General features: G+C 46.2%; 1 protein-coding gene across 1 annotated transcript in view; it reads right to left on the reverse strand.

Moving 5' to 3' along the window:
• Nucleotides 1-425: 425 nt before the first annotated feature.
• POLR2B (RNA polymerase II subunit B) overlaps nucleotides 426-24,659 on the reverse strand; it is an 87,023-nt gene continuing 62,789 nt past the window's right edge. The window contains exons 17-25 of the mRNA XM_077273855.1: nucleotides 22,841-22,937; nucleotides 20,781-20,875; nucleotides 19,276-19,526; nucleotides 18,676-18,765; nucleotides 4,278-4,385; nucleotides 4,078-4,191; nucleotides 2,520-2,680; nucleotides 2,066-2,261; nucleotides 426-1,248 (exon numbers count right to left, since the gene is read on the reverse strand). Coding sequence (XP_077129970.1) covers nucleotides 1,159-1,248; nucleotides 2,066-2,261; nucleotides 2,520-2,680; nucleotides 4,078-4,191; nucleotides 4,278-4,385; nucleotides 18,676-18,765; nucleotides 19,276-19,526; nucleotides 20,781-20,875; nucleotides 22,841-22,937 — 1,202 coding nt within the window. The 3' untranslated portion in view covers nucleotides 426-1,158. The remainder of the gene's footprint in view (nucleotides 1,249-2,065; nucleotides 2,262-2,519; nucleotides 2,681-4,077; nucleotides 4,192-4,277; nucleotides 4,386-18,675; nucleotides 18,766-19,275; nucleotides 19,527-20,780; nucleotides 20,876-22,840; nucleotides 22,938-24,659) is intronic.

Here is a 24,659-nt window from a genome sequence, read left to right on the forward strand (position 1 = left end):
ATCGTTCAAAAGTACATCTCGTCCTGCAAAAAATAAGCCCTCACATGGCCATATTGACGGAAAAATAAAAAAGTTATGGTTCTGGGAAGGAGGGGAACGAAAAACGAAAAAAGCTCCGGGGGTGAAGGGGTTAAACTATATTCCGGCCCTCCAATGGTCTGAAGGACCGTGAACTGGCCCCCTGTTTAAAAAGTTTGAGGACCCCTGCTTGAAACGGTTAAGTCAGCATGAACGAATTCAGGAAAAGATAGATAAGTAATATACCAACATAACAGTATGAGGGCTTGCTGTTATTTTTTACAAGTCAACTGTTTTGTAAACAGCTGGTCAAACATCTTAATAATAAGAATATTCTTAAAGTATAGTATACTTTTAACAAGTCACTATTTGGTTAAACCACCACAGACAATAAAACAAATTAGACATTTATTCAAAAAGTTACATTTATTTAACAGAAAGACAAACCTAACCATACTGTTCATTCTTAAGCGAGGAAGACTGTCATATGTAATAATCATACGTAATAAAACTTCCTCAAAAACAAATGCTAACAATTAAGAACTAGGAAACTAAATACAAATTTGGCTTAGCAGGTGTAAAGACTTGTCCAGTACTATGAAAGTAAATGACTTCAACATTAACGACACCTAACTCCGATATAAAGTGGACAATTAAAACTGCCTTTATTTTTTATATTTATTTACTTTATTACAGTTAAAGGGAATTTGTCAGCAGATTTTTCCCATTTATTCTAGAGCAGCATAACAGGGCAAGAGGGCCTGATTTACAGTGATGTCTCACTAATGTGTTGTAGTTTCAATACAAATCAGTGTTATATCAGCAGAAAATGATCACTGTGGGCAGGGCAGTCAGGCCTGTGTGAGCAAGCCCCTTCCACTGATTATCACCTCCTGATCATGTACACAAGAAACTGCCAAAATCAGGAGTGTGGGCAGGGTGATTCACAGCTCAGCACTCTGACCTCTGCTACATCTACAGCAGGGAAAAACAGGGATTCCATCAAAATTACACCAAGCAGTCCAGAAAGTGACATCCCTGAAATCAGGGTCTCTTGCCCTATATTGTGCCGCTTTCAGATTACATAGCAAAAATCTGGTAACAGATTCCCAAGACACGCAAGATTCATAAATATATATATTATGTTGTCATCATCCGTGGAGCAATGCTCATTGACATCAGCTCTTGGAAAAGAAGTTTGCAGGCGTAAGGCATTCGTACCAAGGATATCTGTAGAGGAGGAAAAAAGAAAAATATTAAGAGCAATATTGTATATACTGTATGAGCCATTTTATTAATGAAGAGTTAATACATTTACTCTAAAACACAACATTAACAAAAAATATTTATGACAAGGCATTTATGAAAATGTCTAGGAAGCCAGTGGTTAATGGCATTGAATGCTAAAACTTACAAATGGAGATGCTGACGGATTAAATGAAAATTAACCAAACACTATAAGGCTATGTGCACACGTCAGGATTTCTTCCAGAAATTTCCTGAACAAAACCGGACATTTTCTGCAAGAAATCCGCATGCGGTTTTTTTCGCGGTTTTCTTGTGTTTTTTTTACGCGTTTTTTTTTCCCGCTTTTTTTCCGGAGCTTCCCAATGCATTAAATAGCGGGAAATACGCAAAAAATCCGCAGAATTAATGAACATGCTGCGTTTTATACCGCGATGCATTTTTTTTGCGGAAAGAAAAATGCATCATATGCACAAAAATTGCAGAATGTATTAAAAATGATGGGATGTTTATGTATGCGTTTAAGCGTTTTCCCCACGGAAAATGGACGAAAAAACGCGAAAAATCTTGAACGTGTGCACATAGCCTAAAACTGATTTCATGGTGCTAAGAAGGTGTAATAATCTTCCAATGCTCAATTGTATGAGAGATCTCGATACAGTGTTCAAGTGGCAGACAAACAGGAGAAAAATTAATATTTCCAAACGTAGAATTATCCTTTGGCACTAGCAGCTCAAGCACATGGTAAAATTCTGGGAGTGCCAGATTACAGAATAGTCTACAGAAGATTAACGTTACTTACTTGTGTTTTGTTTCTGCATCCTCTGCATTCATATGTGTGAGTCCTGGTATTTGCGATTGCCATCAACCCACAGAGATTGCAGACATGTACTTGGTAGGGGTCGGACGCTTCAAATAATCTCTCCCGAAGAAACTGGGCAGCACCATGTGCAATCTGACAGTCACGCTCCATTTCTCCAAATCGAAGACCTCCATCGCTATTAAGGGACATTTTAATAGTCAGTGCAACGTTTTCAGCTACACAATCATTAAGGAGGTGAAAGAAGGTGACCATTAAACATTACAGACATGTTAGTAATGTAAGACAGACCGGAGAATGACTCAATACCTACTGGAACACAAACGAGCGCATCCAATGATTAACGCGTCTCGTGTATACCTGTCCAGCACTTTACACGGCACACAGTATGCGCTGACTGGCAATCTTTTTAATCTGTGCTAAGCTAAACACTTACCGTGATCTACCTTCCATAGGCTGTCTGTTCAGAATCTGAATTGGACCTCTTGCACGAGAATGAATTTTATCATCGACCATATGCTTCAATCTCTGGTAATAAGTAGGTCCAATGAAAATCTGGGATGTGATTTTACGTCCTGTGAATCCATTATAGAGAACCTGTATGTCAGAAAGTAAAACAATATAAAGGGTTAATGTAATCACAAAATAATCTTATTTTTAAATCAGGCGACTGTGTGAATATGCCTCCATATACTATTTTGATCCACACATACCAAAGGCTCCTGACTGATATGGGGCATGTGGCTAATATCTAATAAGAGGCACTTTTCACAATAGTCTAAATCTATATGGCACATCTTACCTTCATACTTCATGATGTACTTTAAGGCTATGTGCACACGTAAGGAGGGTCCTCTGCGGGTTCTCCCGCAGCGGATTTGATAAATCTGCAGGGCAAAACCGCTGCGGTTATCCCTGCAGATTTATCGCGGTTTGTCTTGCGGTTTCCTCCTATACTATTGATGCTGCATATGCAGCATCAATAGTAATGTTAAAAATAATAAAAAAAATGGTTATATACTCACCCTCTGACGTCCCGATCTCCTCGGCGCTGCACGCGGCGGTCCGGTTCCAAAGATGCTGTGCGAGAAGGACCTTCGTGACGTATCGGTCATGTGACCGCGACGTCATCGCAGGCCCTGCTCGCACAGCAACCCTGCGACGGGACGGCCGCATGCAGCGCTGAGAGGTGAGTATATCATTATTTTTTATTTTAATTCTTTTTTTTTTTTACACAAATATGGTTCCCAGGGCCTGGAGGAGAGTCTCCTCTCCTCCACCCCGGGTACCATCTGCACATGATCCGCTTACTTCCCAAATCGTGGGCATAGCCCCATGCGGGAAGTAAGCGGATCAATGATCAATGCATTCCTATGGGTGCAGAATCGCCGCGATTCTGCACAAAGAAGTGACATGCTGCGGAATGTAAACCGCTGCGTTTCTGCGTGGTTTTTCCCGCAGCATGTGCACAGCGGATTGCGGTTTCCATAGGGTTTCCATGTAACTGTAAACGCAATGGAAACTGCTGCGGACCCGCAACTGCAGAAACGCTGCGGTTCCGCGGTAAAAACCGTAACGTGTGCACATGGCCTAATAGCTGACGATCACAAACTTACATACTGCTGGGTATCACTACTGCATGTCCTTATCTGCACTTTTTATGTTAGGTTATTGTTTGTCCAATTGTGTTAATAAAATATTGTACTTTTAAAAACAAACAAACACTCCTTTTTCAATCTCTCCTGTCCTTTTAGGAAGAGTTTAAAGCAGTTTCCTCATCATCCCAGACAGGATTACAGTGACTGATAACGCTGCTGATGACACAGGATCCAATCATAACAGGTAATTTCACAGCTCCTATAACATATCTAGAATTACTTATTCTTTTTTTTTAAATTAATTTAACATTAATTAACATGCTATATGATCAGAGAAGAATATCAGACAAGCCATGGTACCATGGTTTCTGAATTTAACAATATAAAATGGTTTACCTCATTTCCTCTAAGATGATATCCATAGTCTGATAACAAATTTGAAATCTTTTGCACGTTGACTGCATCATTAAACGGCGTTGCATCACCAATTTCTCCTTTGTTTGCCGATACCTATAAAAGTTTAATGTAGTATAAAACAATCCCAAAGATCACCAAGTATAATGTCACATCTGACTATAATAGAATTTCTTCTTTACCTTCCCCTGCAGACATTCAATCAAGTGACCAATAGTCATACGAGAAGGGATGGCATGAGGATTGATGATGATATCTGGTGTAATGCCTTCACATGTAAAGGGCATGTCCTAAGATTAAACAATACATGCATTAAAAAGGCAGTCATGTGTCTTAAAGAGGTATTCGCATATTATAAAATTGGCAGAGTTTGATAGCATGAAAAGGAGATTTTTGTGTACTCACCGTAAAATCTTTTTCTCCGAGCCACTCATTGGGGGACACAGGACCATGGGTGTTATGCTGCTGCCACTAGGAGGACACTAAGTAAACAGAAAGATTAACTCCTCCTCTGCAGTATACACCCCTTCACTGGCTACAATTTCCCAGTTCAGTAGTAAAGCAGTAGGAGCATGAACAATGACAACCTATGTCAAAACCAAAGAAGTAACAACAAGCCAACCAGGCTAACAGGGTGGGTGCGGTGTCCCCCAATGAGTGGCTCGGAGAAAAAGATTTTACGGTGAGTACACAAAAATCTCCTTTTCTCCTACGCCTCATTGGGGGACACAGGACCATGGGACGTACCAAAGCAGTCCCTGGGTGGGGAACAATATGCTAATACCCCATGTACCACTGACTTACGGCTAAGGAACTGCCGCTTGCAGAATGCGCCTGCCAAGGGCGGCGTCTGCAGAAGAGAGAGAATGAATGTGGTAATGTTTGGTGAAAGTGTGCAAACTGGACCATGTCGCAGCCTTGCAGACCTGCTGTGCTGACGCCTGGTGCCGAATGGCCCACGAGGCGCCCACCGACCGAGTAGAATGGGCCTTGATCCCAGCCGGGATAGGCACACCCCGGACACGATAGGATTCTTGAATGGCTGACCGAATCCACTTAGCTAGAGTAGCTTTGGAAGCGGGAGAACCCTTCCTGGACCCGTCTGGAAGTACAAACAGGACATCCGACGTGCGGAAGGGAGCCGTCCTCGAGACGTACCGACGAAGAGCCCTCACCACATCAAGAGTGTGCAGAGCCTTTTCAATGCAATGGACTGGAGCCGGACAGAACGAAGGCAAAACAATCTCCTCATTGAGGTGGAAAGGAGAAACGACCTTGGGAAGAAAAACGGGAGAGGTTCTCAAAACTGCCTTGTCCGGATGAAAAATTAGAAACGGAGGGCGGCAGGAAAGTGCCGCTAGCTCCGAGACCCGTCTGATGGACGTAATAGCCACTAGGAAAACTACCTTCCAAGAAAGGAAGGTCAGGGAAACGTCCGATAGCCGTTCGAAAGGAGTCTCTTGAAGAGCTCCGAGAACCAAATTAAGATCCCACGGATCCAAAGGCATTTTGTAGGGAGGCGCCACACGGGAAACTCCCTGGAAAAAAGTCCTGACCGGCAATCTATTGGCGATTTTTCACTGGAAGAGTACTGACAATGCCGAAACCTGACCTTTTAGAGAACTGAGAGCAAGTCCCGAGTCCAGGCCAGATTGGAGAAACTCCAATATGGCAGGGACAGAAAATACTAGAGGAGATCGCCCCTGTGTGTCGCACCATGAGAAGAAAATTCGCCAGGTACGGTGATAACTGCGCATGGATACGGGTTTCCTAGCCCTGATCATGGTGGAAGACACCTTGGGGGTAAAACCCGCTTGGCCTAGAATCCAGGATTCAACGGCCAGGCCGTCAAAGACAGGGCCCCTGAGTTCTGGTGGTAAATTGGGCCCTGTGAAAGGAGATCCACACGATCTGGAAGACGCCAGGGGGCGTCGGCGACCAGCTGAACTAGTTCCGCATACCATGCCCGACGCGGCCAATCCGGCGCGACGAGGATCACTGGTACCCCCTCTGCTCTGATCTTCTTGATGACCCTCGGCAGCAGGGGAAGAGGGGGAAAAATGTACGGGAGGCGGAATTGGCGCCAAGGCAAGACCAGGGCGTCCACTCCGAGGGCCCGTGGGTCGAGGGACCGCGCAAAGAATTGTGGAATCTTGTTGTTCATTCTGGATGCCATGAGATCCACATCCGGGGTCCCCCAGCGATGACAAATCTGCTGGAAAACTTCCGGGTGAAGGGACCACTCGCCGGAAGCGAGACCCTGGCGGCTGAGGAAGTCCGCCGCCCAATTCTCCGCACCTGGAATGTGGATCGCTGAGATGGGCGAATGGTTGGACTCGGCCCAACGAAGGATGTGGGACACCTCGAGCATAGACTTCTTGCTGCGGGTTCCCCCTTGGCGGTTGATGTACGCCACGGCCGTGGCGTTGTCGGACTGGATTCTGACCGGGTGACCAGCCAGAAGGTGGTGAAATTGGAACAATGCTAGCCTGATAGCTCGTATTTCCAGGAGATTGATGGGAAGACGGGACTCTCGAGTGGACCACCGTCCTTGAGCTGTGTGATGGTTGAAAACCGCCCCCCAGCCTATGAGGCTGGCATCGGTGGTCACCACCAGCCACTGCACCGGGAGAAAAGACCTTCCTTGGGATAGGGAGGACTTCAGCGTCCACCACCTGAGGGTCTTCCTGACCCGTGGGGACAGGAGGAATCGGCGGTCGAGGGAGAACGGATTGCCGTCCCATTCCGAGAGCAGCGCATGTTGTAGGGGACGGAGATGAAATTGCGCGAACGGAACCGCTTCCATGGCAGCTACCATCTGCCCGAGAACGCGCATGCTGAATCGAATGGAGTGGGAGACTGGGCGGGAAAGGTCCTGAGCTCCCTGCTGCAAGGCCAAGGCCTTGTCTAGAGGGAGGATGACCAGACCGCGAGAAGTGTCCAGTGTCATCCCAAGAAAAGAGATCCGATGTGCCGGAACTGGAGAGGATTTTTGGAAGTTTATCTTCCAACCCAGGCGAGAGAGAGTATCCACCGTGAGGACGACGGACTCCTCGCAGGCTAGGTAAGAAGAACCCTTTATCAGCAGGTCGTCCAGGTACGGCAGTACCACAACTCCCCTAGAATGAAGAATGGCCATGGCAGCCGCCATGACCTTCGTAAAGACTCTGGGAGCGGTGGCGAGACCGAAGGGCAAGGCCACAAATTGGAAATGTTCTCCGCGAAATGTGAAGCAGAGGAACTGTTTGTGCGGAGGAAAGATTGGTATGTGCATCCTTGATGTCTATGGACGCCAGGAATTCTCCTTTTTCCATAGACGCGACCACAGAACGGAGGGATTCCATTCTGAAGTGTCGGATTTTGACGAATTTGTTTAGGAGTTTGAGGTCTAGGATCGGGCGTAGCGATCCGTCCTTTTTGGGGACCACGAATAGATTCGAATAGAAACCCTTGAATCTTTGTTCTAGGGGGACCGGAATGATGACTCCGTCCTTTTGTAGAGCCCGTATTGCCTGGAGGAACGCTGTGGCCTTTGACTTTTGAGGGCAAGACTGGAAGAAACGCATGGGTGGAGGGGAGGAAAATTCTATTTTGTATCCGGTGGACACCAGTTCCCTGACCCATCCGTCGGAAACGACTGAGAGCCAGGCTTGACGGAACAAGAGCAGGCGCCCGCCTACTTTGTTGGTGCCCTCCGGATGATGCAAGGAGTCATTGGGAGGATCTATGGGATGTGGATCCCTTAGACCCGAGTGGTCTCGGTCTGGGTTTCCAGTTACGGTTTGGTCTGTAAAAGACCTGGGCGCCTCGGCCACCGCGCGAACCGCGTCCTGATGCGGAGGCAGAGGATGTAGAAGACCAGTTGGCATGGTGACGAAAAGGCCGAAATGGAGGTTGCTGTTGGTACCGAAAAGGCCGGGTAGGCTTTTGCTGGGGGAGAAATTTACTTTTTCCTCTGGTGGCATCCGAGATCATCTGGTCTAATTTTTCTCCAAATAACCGACCAGCCTGGTAAGGCAGGGCTGTCAAAGAACGCTTGGAAGCCGAATCTGCTCGCCAATCCCTGAGCCACAGGGCTCTCCTGATGGAGATTGCATTGGCGGCTGCCTGTGCGGCGCAATTAGCTGCGTCTATTGAGGCGCTGACCATGAAGTCCCCGGCCTGAGCTATCTGGTTAGCCAGATTGATGGCTTCTGGAGATAAGTCACTAACTTGGATGGTCGAGGAAAGTGTCTCGGTCCAAGAGACCATAGCCTTAGCCACCCAAGAGGCGGCGAAGGAAGGGAAGAGAGAGGCTCCTGTGGCCTCAAAGACGGAGCGAGCCAGATAGTCAATCTGGCGGGTCAGAGGGGTTCTTAACGGAGGAACCGTCAGAGAGAGACAGGATGGTTTTTGACGCAAGATGTGATACAGCCGGGTCCACTGAAGGGGACTGCAGCCAGTCCTTGATCAGTTCCCGAGAAAAAGGATATTTGGCCTCGATGGACTTTTGCCCCATGAAGCGTTTATCTGGACGGTCCCTATGTTTTTGTACAATCTCCTTAAACTCAGGGTGAGAGCCAAAAACCTTTTGAACCCGTTTAGTCTTTTTGAATGACACCGCGTGTTCGGGTGCGGATACGGAGTCCTCAGTCACCTTCAGGGTCTGGTTGACTGCCTCGATGAGAGAGTCGAGAGACTCTTGGGAGGGAGAGGATTCCTTAAAGTAGGAATTGTCGGACTCATATTCAGAGTCGTTTGGGTTTGGGGAAGGGGACCGGGAAGCAGAGCTTGCAGGCGCTGAAGGACTTGTTGGCCTATGGTCAGGGGACGAAACGTGAACCCGTTTTCTAGAACCCCGGGTAGAAAGTGACAGGGTACGCCCCCTGCTGGAGGATGGATCGGTACCGTCGTCAGAATCCTCCGCGGTCTGACTAGGAGGGGGGCCCCGGAGGGAGTCAATTGCCTTGACCAGGGAAGCCACGGACCGTGACAGAGTAGCTGCCCACTCCGGGGGACTAGGCTCTACAGGATCGACGGCTGCGGCCTCGGCGGCGATATCGGCGGTGGCGGGAGGTGGCTGCACAGAGGCTGTGACACAATCCGCACACAGCGGGCTACTGTAAGCTCGGGGCAGCGCCGTATTGCAAGTGGCACAAACAGTGAAAAACACTGTGTGCTTCTTGTTACCCTTTTTGGTCTCCTTGGATTGAGACATAGTGTCCTTTAGGGACAGAGCGGGGTAGTATGCAGGGAAAGGGTTAAACTTTATTGAAGCAGCTTACCCACGATCCTGTGTCTGTGTCCCCGGGGAGGAATGAGCTGTGGCGGTTCTTGGGCTGCGTGGGCCACCTTGCAGAGAAGAAGAAATATGGCCCCCGAGAACTGCAGGGCGCCTCTCGTCCCAGACGAGAAGCGCCAAAAAAGGGGGGCGGGGTTTTGCGGCCGTGGGAGGTACCTGCCCACTGAGGCCTACTCGGGTCGAAAAGCCGGGGACTAAATTTCCGGCCTGCCCGGCGATGTGCGGCGGTGAGGCCGCAAAGAGCGTCGCTGACAGCGCAGGTCCCCGACCGCCGGAGCCTCTCCCCAGGGACTCCCGCAGGTAACGCCGGCGCCCCCCTGAGCTTCGGGGGGCAGGAGGGATGTGTACTTACAGTGCCCTCCGGTAGCCGGTCCCCCTGTCAGCTGTACGCTGCACTTCCTCACATTCAGATCCTCTTCAGCTTAAGCCTTCTGAAGATGTTGCAGGGCATTGGAATAACCCTGTGCAACGCCACAGTGGGCCTTGTCTGTGGGGCCCCCGGAGAGGTACATCAGAGCGGACTCTGTGTGCTCGCCGCAGCAGGGGGGAAGGGAGATCGGGACCAAGTGGGAACCGTCGCCCCGGTAAAATTGGCGTGCTCCAGCGTCGCAGGAGAGGGACGGGGAGGTATACTCGCCGTGCTCGCCTGTTGCTGGTTCGGGGGAGAGCGGGCCCTATAAAAAAAAGGATCCGTCGCCCCCTTCAATAAATTAAATAAAAAATAAAAATTTACAGAAAATTAAAATAAAAATTAAAATAAGAAAATTGGGGTCTAGAAATAGACCCAAGTGCCTCCTACAGACACTAAGCAAGAACTGGGAAATTGTAGCCAGTGAAGGGGTGTATACTGCAGAGGAGGAGTTAATCTTTCTGTTTACTTAGTGTCCTCCTAGTGGCAGCAGCATAACACCCATGGTCCTGTGTCCCCCAATGAGGCGTAGGAGAAAATAAGTTTATGATTGACTTGCTTTTTCAATCTGCTATGGTTCTCCTGCTAGAAGAGAGTTTGTCTTAGGCCGGTGTTACATTTGCGTGTGCAAAGCGAGAAACTCGCGCGAGTCTCTCACATCAATACCTGGCACTGCCACTCGGGACCAGAGCGTGCGGCTGCATAGAAATACATGCAGCTGAACGCTCCGGTCCTGAGTGCCGGGTACGAGTTTCTCGCATTGCACACGCAAGTGTGACCCTGGACTTATATAGTTTATAGCCTGTTGCCAGGGGGACTTAGAGAGTGTCCAAAAATGTATAGTAGCTACATTCAAAACGGCAATATGACACTTATCTCCTGAGATCTCAGTCACTTTTATCCAGACTATTATTTTCTACAGAGAAGTTTGACAGGGTTGTTCACCCACCTGACCAAGAGCTGCTGTTATCAGTCCTGCAAAAATCACAAACGTGGGCCACACCCATCAACTGTATAAGACCTTTCATTGGATCTTTTAATTTAAACTGAGTACTTTCTCCATATGGTGCTGATCCACTGATTCTGGAACAGATTTTTTTTTTCTTCTGTGCCCTCCATTCCAAAGTTATGCTCAAAGTATTTTACCGATCGGATTAATTTAATTTATATTTTGATAGATCGGACATTTCTGAACGCAGTGATACTAAATATTTGTATTTTTTTCTCAATGGTTTTGTTTTCAATGGGACACAAGGGGGACAATTTGAACTTTTTTTATCTTTATTTAATAGTCCCCCTAGGAGACTTGAAGCTACGCTACTCTAATTGCTTGTGCTATACTTAACCCCTTCCCGACATGTGACGGAATAGTACGTCACATGTCGGGACCCCCGCTTTGATGTGCGCTCCGGCGGTGAGCGCACATCAAAGTCGCGACATGTCAGCTGTTTTTTACAGCTGACATGTGCGCGCAATAGCGGCGGGTGAAATCGCGATCACCCGCCGCTATTAACTAGTTAAATGCCGCTGTCAAACTCAGACAGCGGCATTTAACTACCGCATCCGGCCGTGCGGCCGGATATGAGCGCATCGCCGACCCCCGTCACATGATCGGAGGTCGGCGATGCTTGTACATTGTAACCATAGAGGTCCTGGAGACCTCTATGGTTACTGATCGCCGGTGGCTGTGAGCGCCCCCCTGTGGTCGGCGCTCACAGCACACCTGCATTTTAGCTACATAACAGCGATCTGATGATCGCTGTTATGTAGCAGAGCCGATCGGGCTGTGCCTGCTTCTAGCCTCCCATGGAGGCTATAGAAGCATGGTAAAAGTTAAAAAAAAAAGTTAAAAAAAATGTGAAAAAAATAAAAAAAATATAAAAGTTTAAATCACCCCCCTTTCGCCCCAATCAAAATAAATCAATAAAAAAAAAACCCAACCTACACATATTTGGTATCGCCACGTTCAGAATCGCCCGATCTATCAATAAAAAAAAAGCATTAACCTGATCGCTAAACGGCGTAATGAAAAAAAAAATCGAAACGCCAGATTTACGTTTTTTTGGTCGCCACGACATTGCATTAAAATGCAATAACGGGCGATCAAAAGAACGTATCTGCACCAAAATGCTATCATTAAAAATGCCAGCTCAGCACGCAAAAAATAAGCCCTCACCCGACCCCAGATCACGAAAAATGGAGACGCTACGGGTATCGGAAAATGGCGCAATTTTATTTATTTATTTTTTTGCAAAGTTTGGAATTTTTTTTCACCACTTAGGTAAAAAAGAACCTAGTCATGTTAGGTGTCTATGAACTCGTACTGACCTGGAGAATCATAATGGCAGGTCAGTTTTAGCATTTAGTGAACCTAGCAAAATAGGCAAGCAAAAAACAAGTGTGGGATTGCACTTTTTTTGCAATTTCACTGCACTTGGAATTTTTTTCCCGTTTTCTAGTACACGACATGGTAAAACCAATGATGTCGTTCAAAAGTACAACTCGTCCCGCAAAAAATAAGCCCTCACATGGCCAAATTGACAGAAAAATAAAAAAGTTATGGCTCTGGGAAGGAGGGGAGCGAAAAACGAAAACGGAAAAAGCTCCGGGGGTGAAGGGGTTAAATAGTGCTGCAGCGATTCTATACACAGCAGAAATGACGATCTCCTATGAACGCCGGCTACGAGCCATCAACGCTCTGCAATCACGTCAAAGTAAGGGACACAACATATGATGTAAATCTATATAATAAGTTTTGAAGGTGTTAATGGTGAAATTTTCCCTTAAACCAACAGGTATATACTTCTGTGGGGGTAATTGTGTTTTGATTGCTTTTTCTCCTGCGATGCTGGCTGAACACTTAGACAGTAGTTCTTTGGGATGCACCCAGTTGGTTGAAAGGAAAAGTTGCACCACTATTACTGGGGTCATAACTTCGGAATGCAAGGATCACAGAATAAAAAGAAAACCCGTTTCAGAATCAGTGGAGCAGCAGCAATCAGATGAAGCAACAATGAAGCCAGGAGGCTGGAGAGCTGTGTGCTACTGTATACACTACCCCTTATTATAGATGAGTTATATAAAATGGTATTTAACCCCTTAGTGACGGAGCCAAATTTTTGAAATCTGACCAGTGTCACTTTATGTGGTAATAACTCTGCAATGCTTCAACAAATCCCAGTGATTTTGAGACTGTTTTTTCGTGAAGCATTATACTTTATGATAATGATAAATTTAGGTCAATACATTTTGTGTTTATTTATAAAAAAAATATAAAAAATTTGAGAAAAATGTTAAAAAAATAGCAATTTCCTAATTTGAATGATTATCCCTTTAATCCAGATGGTCATACCATAGCAAACCATTAATAAATAACATTTCCCACATGTCTGTTTTACATCAGCACCATTTCTAAAATGTTATTTTATTTTGTTAGCACTTTAGGAGGTTTAAAAATGTAGCAGCAATTTTTCATTTTTTCAAGGAAATTTACAAAATTTATTTTTTTAGGGACTTATCCATGTTTAACCCCTTCATGACCCAGCCTATTTTGGCCTTAATGACCTTGCCGTTTTTTGCAATTCTGACCAGTGTCCCTTTATGAGGTAATAACTCAGGAACGCTTCAATGGATCCTAGCGATTCTGAGATTGTTTTTTCGTGACATATTGAGCTTCATGTTAGTGGTAAATTTAGGTCGATAATTTCTGAGTTTATTTGTGAAAAAAACGGATATTTGGCAATTTTCACATTTTGAATTTTTATTCTGTTAAACCAGAGAGTTATGTGACACAAAATAGTTAATAAATAACGTTTCCCACATGTCTACTTTACATCAGCACAATTTTGGAAACAAATTTTTTTTTTGCTAGGAAGTTATAAGGGTTAAAATTTGACCAGTGATTTCCCATTTTTACAACAAAATTTACAAAACCATTTTTTTTAGGGACCACCTCACATTTGAAGTCAGTTTGAGGGTTCTATATGGCTGAAAATACCCAAAAGTGACACCATTCTAAAAACTGCACCCCTCAAGGTGCTCAAAACCACATTCAAGAAGTTTATTAACCCTTCAGGTGTTTCACAGCAGCAGAAGCAACATGGAAGGAAAAAATGAACATTTAACTTTTTAGTCACAAAAATGATCTTTTAGCAACAATTTTTTTATTTTCCCAAGGGTAAAAGGAGAAACTGGACCACGAACGATGTTGTCCAATTTGTCCTGAGTACGCTGATACCTCATATGTGGGGGTAAACCACTGTTTGGGCATACAGCAGGGCTTGGAAGGAAAGGAGCGCCATTTGACTTTTTGAATGAAAAATTGGCTCTAATCTTTAGCGGACACCATGTCGCGTTTGGAGAGCCCCCGTGTGCCTAAACATTGGAGCTCCCCCACAAGTGACCCCATTTTGGAAACTAGACCCCCCAAGGAACTTATCTAGAAGCATAGTGAGCACTTTAAACCCCCAGGTGCTTCACAAATTGATCCGTAAAAATGAAACAGTACTTTTTTTTCACAAAAAAATTATTTTAGCCTCAATTTTTTCATTTTCACATGGGCAACAGGATAAAATGGATCCTAAAATTTGTTGGGCAATTTCTGCTGAGTACGTTGATACCTCATATGTGGGGGTAAACCACTGTTTGGGTGCACGACAAGGCTCGGAAGGGGAGGCGTGCCATTTGACTTTTTGAATGGAAAATTAGCTCCAATCGTTAGCGGACACCATGTCGCGTTTGGAGAGCCCCTGTGTGCCTAAACATTGGAGCTCCCCTACAAGTGACCCCATTTTGGAAACTAGACCCCCCAAGGAACTTATCTAGATGCATAGTGAGCACTTATAACCCCCAGGTGCTTCACAGAAGTTTATAACGCAGAGCCGTGAAAATAAAAAATAATTTTTCTTTCCTCAAAAATGATTTTTAGCCCAGGATTTTTTAATTTTCCAAGGGTAATAGGAGAAATTGGACCCCAAATGTTGTTGTCCAGTTTGTCCTGAGTACGATGATACCCCATATGTGGGGGTAAACCACTGTTTGGGCACACGGCAGGGCTCGGAAGGGAAGGCACGCCATTTGGCTTTTTGAATGGAAAATTAGCTCCAATCATTAGCGGACACCATGTCACGTTTGGAGAGCCCCTGTGTGCCTAAACATTGGAGCTCCCGCACAAGTGACCCCATTTTGGAAACTAGACCTCCCAAGGAACTAATCTAGATGTGTGGTGAGCACTTTGAACCCCCAAGTGCTTCGCAGAAGTTTATAACGCAGAGACGTGAAAATAATAAATGGGTTTCCTTTCCTCAAAAATATTTTTTTAGCCCAGAATTTTTTATTTTTGCAAGGGTAACAGGAGAAATTGGACCCCAAAAGTTGTTGTCCAGTTTCTCCTGAGTACGCTGATACCCCATATGTGGGGGTAAACCACTGTTTGGGCACATGCCGGGGCTCGGAAGGGAAGTAGTGACGTTTTGGAATGCAGACTTTGATGGAATGGTCTGCGGGCGTCACGTTGCATTTGCAGAGCCCCTGATGTGCCTAAACAGTAGAAACACCCCACAAGTGACCCCATTTTGGAAACTAGACGCCCCAAGGAACTTATCTAGATGTGTGATGAGCACGTTCAACCCCCAAGTGCTTCACAGAAGTTTACAAGGCAGAGCCGTGAAAATAAAAAATCATTCTTCTTTCCTCAAAAATTATGTCTTAGCAAGTAATTTTTTATTTTTGCAAGGGTAACAGGAGAAATTGGACCCTAACAGTTGTTGCCCAGTTTGTCCTGAGTACGCTGGTACCCCAAATGTGGGGGTAAACCACTGTTTGGGCACACGTCGGGGCTTGGAAGGGCAGGAGCACCATTTGACTTTTTGAACGCAAGATTGGCTGGAATCAATGGTGGCGCCATGTTGCGTTTGGAGACCCCTGATGTGCCTAAACAGTGGAAACCCCTCATTTCTAACTTCAACACTAACCCCAACACACCCCTAATCCTAATCCCAACTGTAGCCATAACCCTAATCCCAACCCTAACCCCAACACACCCCTAACCACAACCCTAACCCCAACACACCCGTAACCCTAATTCCAACCCTAATCCTAACCCTAATCCCAACCCTAACCCTAATCCCAACCCTAACCCTAATCCCAACCCTAACCACAACTGTAACCCCAACACACCCCTAACCCTATCCGTAACCCTAACCACAAGCCTAATCTTAACCCTATTTCCAACCCTAGCCCTAATTCCAACCCTAACCCTAAGGGTATGTGCCCACGTAACGGATTCGTGTGAGATTTTTCCGCACGACTTTTGAAAAATCTGCAAGTAAAAGGCACTGCGTTTTACCTGCGGATTTACAGCAGATTTCCAGTGTTTTTTTGTGCGGATTTCACCTGCGGATTCCTATTGAGGAACAGGTGTAAAACGCTGCGGAATCCGCACAAAGAATTGACATGCTGTGGAAAATACAACGCAGCGTTTCTGCACGGAATTTTCCGCACCATGGGCACAGCGGATTTGGTTTTCCAAAGGTGTACACGGTACTGTAAACCTGATGGAAAACTGCTACGAATTCGCAGCGGCCAATCCGCTGCGGATCCGCGGCCAATCCGCTGCGGATCCGCGGCCAATCCGCATCCAATCCGCAGCGGGTCCGCGGCCAATCCGCTGCGGAGCCGCATCCAATCCGCTGCGGAGCCGCGGCCAATCCGCTGCGGATCCGCGGCCAATCCGCTGCGGATCCGCGGCCAATCCGCTGCGGATCCGCATCCAATCCGCAGCGGGTCCGCGGCCAATCCGCCGCGGGTCCGCGGCCAATCCGCCGCGGATCCGCATCCAATCCGCCGCGGAGCCGCGGCCAATCCGCTGCGGATCCGCGGCCAATCCGCTGCGGATCCGCGGCCAATCCGCTGCGGATCCGCGGCCAATCCGCTGCGGATCCGCGGCCAATCCGCTGCGGATCCGCGGCCAATCCGCTGCGGATCCGCGGCCAATCCGCTGCGGATCCGCGGCCAATCCGCTGCGGATCCGCGGCCAATCCGCTGCGGATCCGCGGCCAATCCGCTGCGGATCCGCGGCCAATCCGCTGCGGATCCGCGGCCAATCCGCTGCGGATCCGCGGCCAATCCGCTGCGGATCCGCGGCCAATCCGCTGCGGATCCGCGGCCAATCCGCTGCGGATCCGCAGCCAAATCTGCACATGCCATAACCCTAACCCTACCCCTAACCCTACCCCTAACCCTAACCCTACCCGTAACCCTAACCCTAGTTCTAACCCTAACCCTAGTTCTAACCCTAACCCTAGTTCTAACCCTAACCCTAGTTCTAACCCTAACCCTAGTGGAAAAAAAATATATATATATATTTTCTTTATTTTATTATTATCCCTATCTATGGGGGTGATAAAGGGGGGGTTTATTTATTATTTTTTTTTATTTTGATCGCTGTGGTAGAACCTACCACAGCGATCAAAATGTACTTGAATGGAATCTGCCGGCGGGCGTACTGAGCATGCGCCCGCCATTTTGGAAGATGGCGGCGCCCAGCGAGGAGACGGCCGGACACCGGGAGGATCGGTAAGTATGAAGGGGTGGTGGGGGGGTGGATTGGAGCACAGGGGGGGTGATCGGACCACAGGGGGGAGCGGACAGCAGGACGGGGGAGCGGACAGGAGCACGGGGCAGCGCAGCACAGGACGGAGGGGACCGGACCCCATAACGGAGGACTGGGGGGGCGATCGGTGGGGTGGGGGGGCTCACATCAGTATTTCCAGCCATGGCCGATGATATTGCAGCATCGGCCATGGCTGGATTGTAATATTTCACCTGTTTTTTAGGTGAAATATTACAAATCGCTCTGATTGGCAGTTTCACTTTCAACAGCCAATCAGAGCGATCGTAGCCACGGGGGGGTGTAGCCACCCCCCCCTGGGCTGAAGCACCACTCCCCCTGTCTCTGCAGATCGGGTGAGATTGGAGTTAACCCTTTCACCCGATCTGCAGGAGCGCGATCATTCCATGACGCATACGCTGCGTCATAGGTTGCATTGGCACCGACTTTCATGACGCAGCGTATGCGTCAAAGGTCGTGAAGGGGTTAAAGTGACTTTAGGGGTCCCATATATTGGGAAACCCCCAAATGTGATACCATTTTAAAAACAGCACCCCTAGACATATTGAAACATGCTGTCAGGTAGTTTATTAACCCTTCAGGTGTTTTACAGGAATTAATGCAAAGTGGTATGACAGAAATGAAAATGTGTATTTTTACCACCTAAATGCCTCTAACTTCTGAACAGGTTACTATAGCCGTCAGACTGTAAGGCCACTATTTGGTCATGAATTGCCATCGCAAACATCAGGACCGCAAAATAATGATCTGAGGGCACCAGTTTGGATAAAGAGGAAGCCCCCACACTCTGTTAACCATATATAATGATGTAGTCACTATTGACAGCAGCATCTAAGAGGTTAAACAGATTTGGACGGTGCAAACACTGATCGTGGCTGATACAGCAAGTTGTCAGCTATAGTGTACAGTCAACAGCTGCTGGATTGTCACCTGTATAGGGATGCTATTCTCATATCTCAGGTCAGTTAAAAGACGTATTGGCGGTCATTAAGGGGTTAATTTAAGAGGAAACAGAGCAAAAAGTCAAAATCTGCCTATTTAAAAGTAGTTTTTATGATAACACATCCTGGCTGAGCGCTGTTCTAGTAAGGCCTCAGATAAAGCAGGTTATGTGGATGTGATATCTGTACTACCAGCAGGAAAATCAGCATTGAAGCAGCCACGCTACAATGTTCAGGACAACAAAAATCTAACACTGGAGACCATTATATTATTATTGTGCAATTTGATGTACTTTTTATGTAGGAAAACTACAAATACCTCTTGCCTGTATTGAATCCCACAGGTTCCTTTCTGCCCATGCCGACTGGCAAACTTGTCTCCAATTTGAGGAATTCGAACTGACCGTACCTAGGCCGTAGGAAAAACATGGTTATTATTATTTATATAGCACCATTAATTCCATGGTGCTGTACATTAGACGGGGTTACATATAAATTACATTAATTAACATCACTTACAATAAACAAAACTAACAGTGACAGACTGACAAAGGGGAGATTGACCCTGCCCTTGTAGGCTTACATTCTACAGCATTATGGGGAAGGAGACAGTAGGTTGGAGGTTGCAGTAGCTCCGATGGTGTTGAGGTGGTCGTGTAGTCATTACAGGTTGTAAGCTTCTTTGATTATAACTTGGTTATAACTAACTCCACCTATGTCACAATGTATAGTGTCGGCAGATGAGACAAAATTGGACCGGTTTGCAGGTTTATTACAGCACTGATCTAATACTAGCCAGATTTCGTGATACCTCTGCCAATAAAGCATTGTCTTTACAAATGGCCTCAAGTTATCTCTGCAACATTATACATCATGCTCAATAAAACCTAGAGATACATGTTCATAGCACTGTTCTTACCCTGATTTTGCAAAACTTGTATCCTTCCTGGTTAAGAGTAACCATGACTTGATCCACGATGCCGGTTTCACTTGTACGCAAGAAAGTGCTACAATCTCGCTTTGTGTAACGTCGATTGGTACTGTCTAGCTCATCTTCATTTTCAGGCAGAGTCACCGTTTTACCAATGATTACGTCATCGCCTGAGACTCTGACACCAGGTGCAATCAGACCGTCCTCATCCAACTTGTCGTAGATGGCGTGTCTCATACCTATAGGCAACCACATCAAAATGACAAACCGGGTTAACTTTAACGCCTGATATTTCAAAATTTAGGTAGGATGCCCAGGATTACAAAAACAGCAACCAAATGGTCCAATAAGTTATATTTGGTGAAGAGAACGGGACTGAGCTGCTATACTACTCAGAACCCACAGATAGAGATGATGCTGTTTTTTAATTTAAAACAAAAACAAAAAAAAACACAGTCATCCTGTGCAATCCTTTTAATCAGTTCAAAATCAGGCCATTTCCCCAATTCCTGACCAGGCACATTTTAAGGTTTTTTTTCCCCCAGACATGGTTTAAAGAACTGTATAATTGCAAGAGGCCCTGCACGGCACCCGTCTCCTGCTCTTTCCTTGCAGCTCCGGGTGACGTCACCCAGACCACGCCCCCTCATTCCCTGCTGCAGTGGAGCGGCGCCCTCGGCCGGGACGCCGCTTGTCTAATTCTCTGGTGCGCGTGGCGGCTAGGCGCCAACAGGGGAGGACGCTCCCCGCTGCTCTGCCGTTCCACGCCGCTGATCTGACCTCCAACTCTGGACGCACGGAGGAGCATCTGTCTTCTTTTTTGCCCAGCGCACCACCACGCCAAAACGCCCTGACAGATACAGTACCGGCACCACAGCGACACAGTAAGTGCTTACCCCATTTCTCTTGTGGGAACCATTTTTTGGACACTCTTTAAACTGACTTAGTCCATTTTCCTAGAGTAAGGTAGCGCGGTGACCTAAACCCTATAGCATAAAGTTTTTCCTTTTTACATGACAGGCTTGGCACAGTAGCTGTCTAGGCACCAGCAGTTTCCTCCATCTCCACGCTCAACACCTTTTGGAGCGCCGGTGTGTTTACTATATTTACTCCTTAAATAAAATTGTTTGCTTAAATTTAATTAAGAAATGTTGGCAAAGTTTTTTATCCAAATCAAAATGTGTATTTAAATAAAAAATTCAAGAAATGCATCCATGGTCTTCTACAAAGAACAGTAGGCGTCAATCTCAAATTTGTTCCAGTGACCAGTGTAATTTCTTGTTCTTTTTTTAAATGCAGAGTTTAGTATGGGGGAAAAAAAAAATGTACCAAAAATTGTATACGTTATAATGAAAAAAATAAAATAAATTTATAATAGATCATTTTCTTATGATCTCATTTTTTTTTAAATTCTTATTTACGATAAAAGTTGTTCCAATAAAAAGTTTAGAAAATCCAGAGGTGAAAGTTAGCTCAATTTAATCTTTTCTTACCCTGGCATGTCTCACGAGTAGGTTTCTCAAAAACTTCTTCTTGATCAAATCCTTTTTTAGACTCCTGTTCTTTGTAAGAGCGATAAAAAACAGACCTGAAGAAAAAAAAAAAAAAAAAGGAAATTGCATATAAATACTTCATGAATTAACAATTATATTTTCTATAAACAGGTACCGTCCATGTTACTGAGCAGTACAGGTGGACTTTTTGCAATCTAGATCAGTGCTTTTAAACAAATTTTACCAGGAAACTTTTGGTTATTCTGGACCTGGTTTGGAAGATACCAGTGTCAACGGACTTTATCAGAGGTAGACCTTAGCTCCTGGTCCGCAATGCAAAATCTGATGTCTTTGTATGCGGCAACAGGGGCCTTAGCTCACAAGAGTACAGCTACAACTGCTATCTCTACAACCTATAGCGACTTGCCAGCACACCGAAGGAAAGCAGGCAAACATCTCAGCCATAACCAAGCTGGCTGAGAACCGGATGCTTTATTTCTACCTGACAGCTTCTATGAGCATAGAATATGAGATCCATGAGACACGGATATAGATTCTTAGGCCTCGATGCTGGTGTTTTGCACACCAGTCTTAATGAAGGGAGTGCTGGAGAATGGAGGTGTCAAATTTATTAAAGGGGTTTGTCCATTACTTTTATATTGACAGCCTACCTTCAGAATAGGTCATCAATATCACATTGATTGGGGTAGAAATCTGGCACTCCTGTAGGATCAGTTGTTCCCAGTGCTGGCCGGATGGGATCAGTTGCAGAGCTCAACAGCACAGCTCCATCAACTGTATAGAGGCCGCAGACTTGTATTGCAGCACCCCAATGCAGCCACTATACAGTTGATGGAGCTGTGTTGAACTCTGCAACTGATCACATACCACTGCAGTTGGCACCAGAAAAAGCTGATTAGGGTCGGTCCCAGGTGTTGCACACCCACTGATCTGACACCGATGACCCATCTCTAAGAATAGGCCATCAACATAAAAGTACTGGAGAACCCCTTTAAAGGGAACCTGTCACCCCCCCAGGGCCTATTAAGGTAAAAGAGCCACCTTCATCAGCACTAAGGTTACATTCTGTGAAGGTGGCTCGTGCTTAGTATCCCTAGGAATGCTGAAATAATCACTTTTATACATTTCGCGCCATACCTGTATTGCGTCAGGAATGTATGATTTCTCCCTGACACATCCCACCGGGCGCTGCCTCCTCTCTGTCCTGTGTCGTCACCGGCGCTCTGCAATTATTTCTAGGGCATGCGCCGTGCGCGCTGCCCTGGAACTTACAATAAGTGATGTAAGTAGATAGCGCCTGCGCACAGTGGAGGCCCCAGATCACGCCCCGCAGTGTGTTATGATGTATTCACACTGCGGGGCTGGGAATATGGTGCTGTGTTCCAGCATAGTGGATGGGATTTCAAGAAATCCCATGTCCATTATGCGTGCACCGATGCCCACCGATCACCTGCGGAGACAGACATGCGGCACGTCTTTCCAGACCCCAGCATGTCTATCTTACAGAGACGCTCAGTCTCCACAAGATAAATATCACCTCTACAATGTATTGGAAGCTGTGATTCCACACGGTTCAATGAACACATGCGGAATCACCTGCATTCAATAGCCGGCAGCGCTTTGGAAGCAGCGGACATGTGTTGCGTCCTAACCGCTGCCAATCACTGTCCGTGTTCACCAGGCCTTGCATGTTTTTTTTTTTTTGTTTTTTTTGTTTTTTACAATTTTTGCCAAATGTGGTGTAAATTACAAATAATTTGTTGAGCATGCTTGGCCGTGCCCTGTTCAAGCTGTTCACACTTTTCAAATAGTTGGCGGAAAATTAAAAAAAAAGCCAAAAATCGTAAACTGTGCAACTTTCATTTGCGGAAAGATTCCGCAACATTTCTAGCAGTTTACTGCCAAAATTCTGTTGAAAACTGCTTGCCGAATAGGGCTTTTAGAAGCCATCTTTCTGTTCACACCTAGCTAATAGGTTACACAATAGATAACAGTTATCTCTATATTTCTAGCCTTATACACACTTCTAAAGACCATACCTGAAAAAGCCTCTGTCCACAGCAGAGCGGTTCATAATGACAGAATCTTCCTGGTTGTATCCAGTGTATGAGGCAATGGCCACAATAGAATTAATGCCTGGAGGTTAAAATATAAAATACTCCATAACTATACCATGGGTGCATCAGGCTGACAAAGCAAAGAAGAAAGGGACGTGAGCAAAAGGAAGATCACAGAGCAAAAGATTTTACCTCACGTAGTCAGGTAACAATTACCGTAATCATCTTGTGTTTAGGAACATATTACTTACACTACTGTATGTTCACATGTCTAGTAGTGATCAATTAGAACGGCTCCAGCAGAAATCCTTTGGCAAAAAAATTGTGCAGACAACTTTTTAGGGCAGTCTCACGTCCAGATAATTCCGGTACCGGAATTATCCTTGTCCGTGTGTCCGTGAGCTCAAGTTGGCCATCCGTGTGGCACATGTGCGGCAGCCGTGTGCCGCCTGGGTACCACACGGACCGTGCAGGAGAGACAGCGCTAAAGTTTAGCGCTGTCCCCTGCATCGTGCTGAAGCCGCGATTCATATCTTCTGTGCAGCAGCGTTTGCTGTAAAGAAGATATGAATAATCCATTTTTTTAGTGGTATTTCGTGTTTAAAATAAAGCTCCATGTCCCCACCCCCTGTGCCCCCCCCCCCCCCCCGCTGTTCTGAAAATACTCACCCGCCTCCCTCGCAGTGTCCTGTCCTGGCCGCAGCTTCTCCTGTATGCGGTCACGTGGGGCCGCTCATTTACAGTAATGAATATGCGGCTCCACCCCTATGGGAGGTGGAGCCGCATATTCATGACTGTAATCGGCGGCCCACGTGACCGCATACAGTAGAAGGTGCAGCCAGGACAGGAAGCAGCGACAGCCAACGAGGGAGCCGGGTGAGTATTTTCAGAACAGCGGGGGGGCGCACAGGGGGTGGGGACATGGAACTTTATTTTAAACACGAAATACCACTAAAAAAATGGATTATTCATATCTTCTTTACAGCAAACGCTGCTGCACAGAAGATATGAATCGCGGCTTCAGCACCATGTGGGGGGGACAGCGCTTACTGGAGCGCTGTCTCCTGCACGGCACACGGAGAACGTCCGTGTGCGGTACGTGTTTTACACGGACCCATTGACTTTAATGGGTCCGTGTAATACGTGCGCTCCCACGAACACTGACATGTCTCCGTGTTTGGCACACGGAGACACGTTCCGCAAAAAATCAATGACATCTGCACAGATGCATTGATTTTAATGTGTCTACGTGTGTCAGTGGCTCCGGTACGTGAGGAAACTGTCACCTCACGTACCGGAGCCACTGACGTGTGAAACCGGCCTTAATCCGTTTTTAAATAACCAATCTCTGCTGGATCAGTGTTTTTTTTTACATTGAAGTCTATGGAAAACGGGACTTAATTAGCCATCCATTTTTTTTCATTTGTAATGGATCAAGTTTTTGCTTACTGGATCCAATAACCGATCCATTTTGTAAGCAAAAACGGATCAGTTACAAATGAAAGAAAAACAGATGGCTAATTAACAGATCTGTTTCCCATAGACTTCAATGTAAAAAAATAAATAAATCACAGATCCAGCAGAGATCAGTTATTTAAAAACGGATTAAAAAGTTGTGTCTTCACTGTTTGTTTGCCAACGCATTGCTGATGGATGTGTTCTAACTAATCACTACTGGACATGTGAACATAGCCTTAATCATAAGTAAATGGGGCTTCCTATTCAGTCACCTGATTGCAGGCATCATCACGTCAGGCTGGGACAGAAACCACAGAGTCATGGTTTTTAGGCAGTGGTGGGT

Source organism: Ranitomeya variabilis, chromosome 1, assembly GCF_051348905.1.
Source record: "Ranitomeya variabilis isolate aRanVar5 chromosome 1, aRanVar5.hap1, whole genome shotgun sequence".
Taxonomy (NCBI): Eukaryota; Metazoa; Chordata; class Amphibia; order Anura; family Dendrobatidae; genus Ranitomeya; species Ranitomeya variabilis.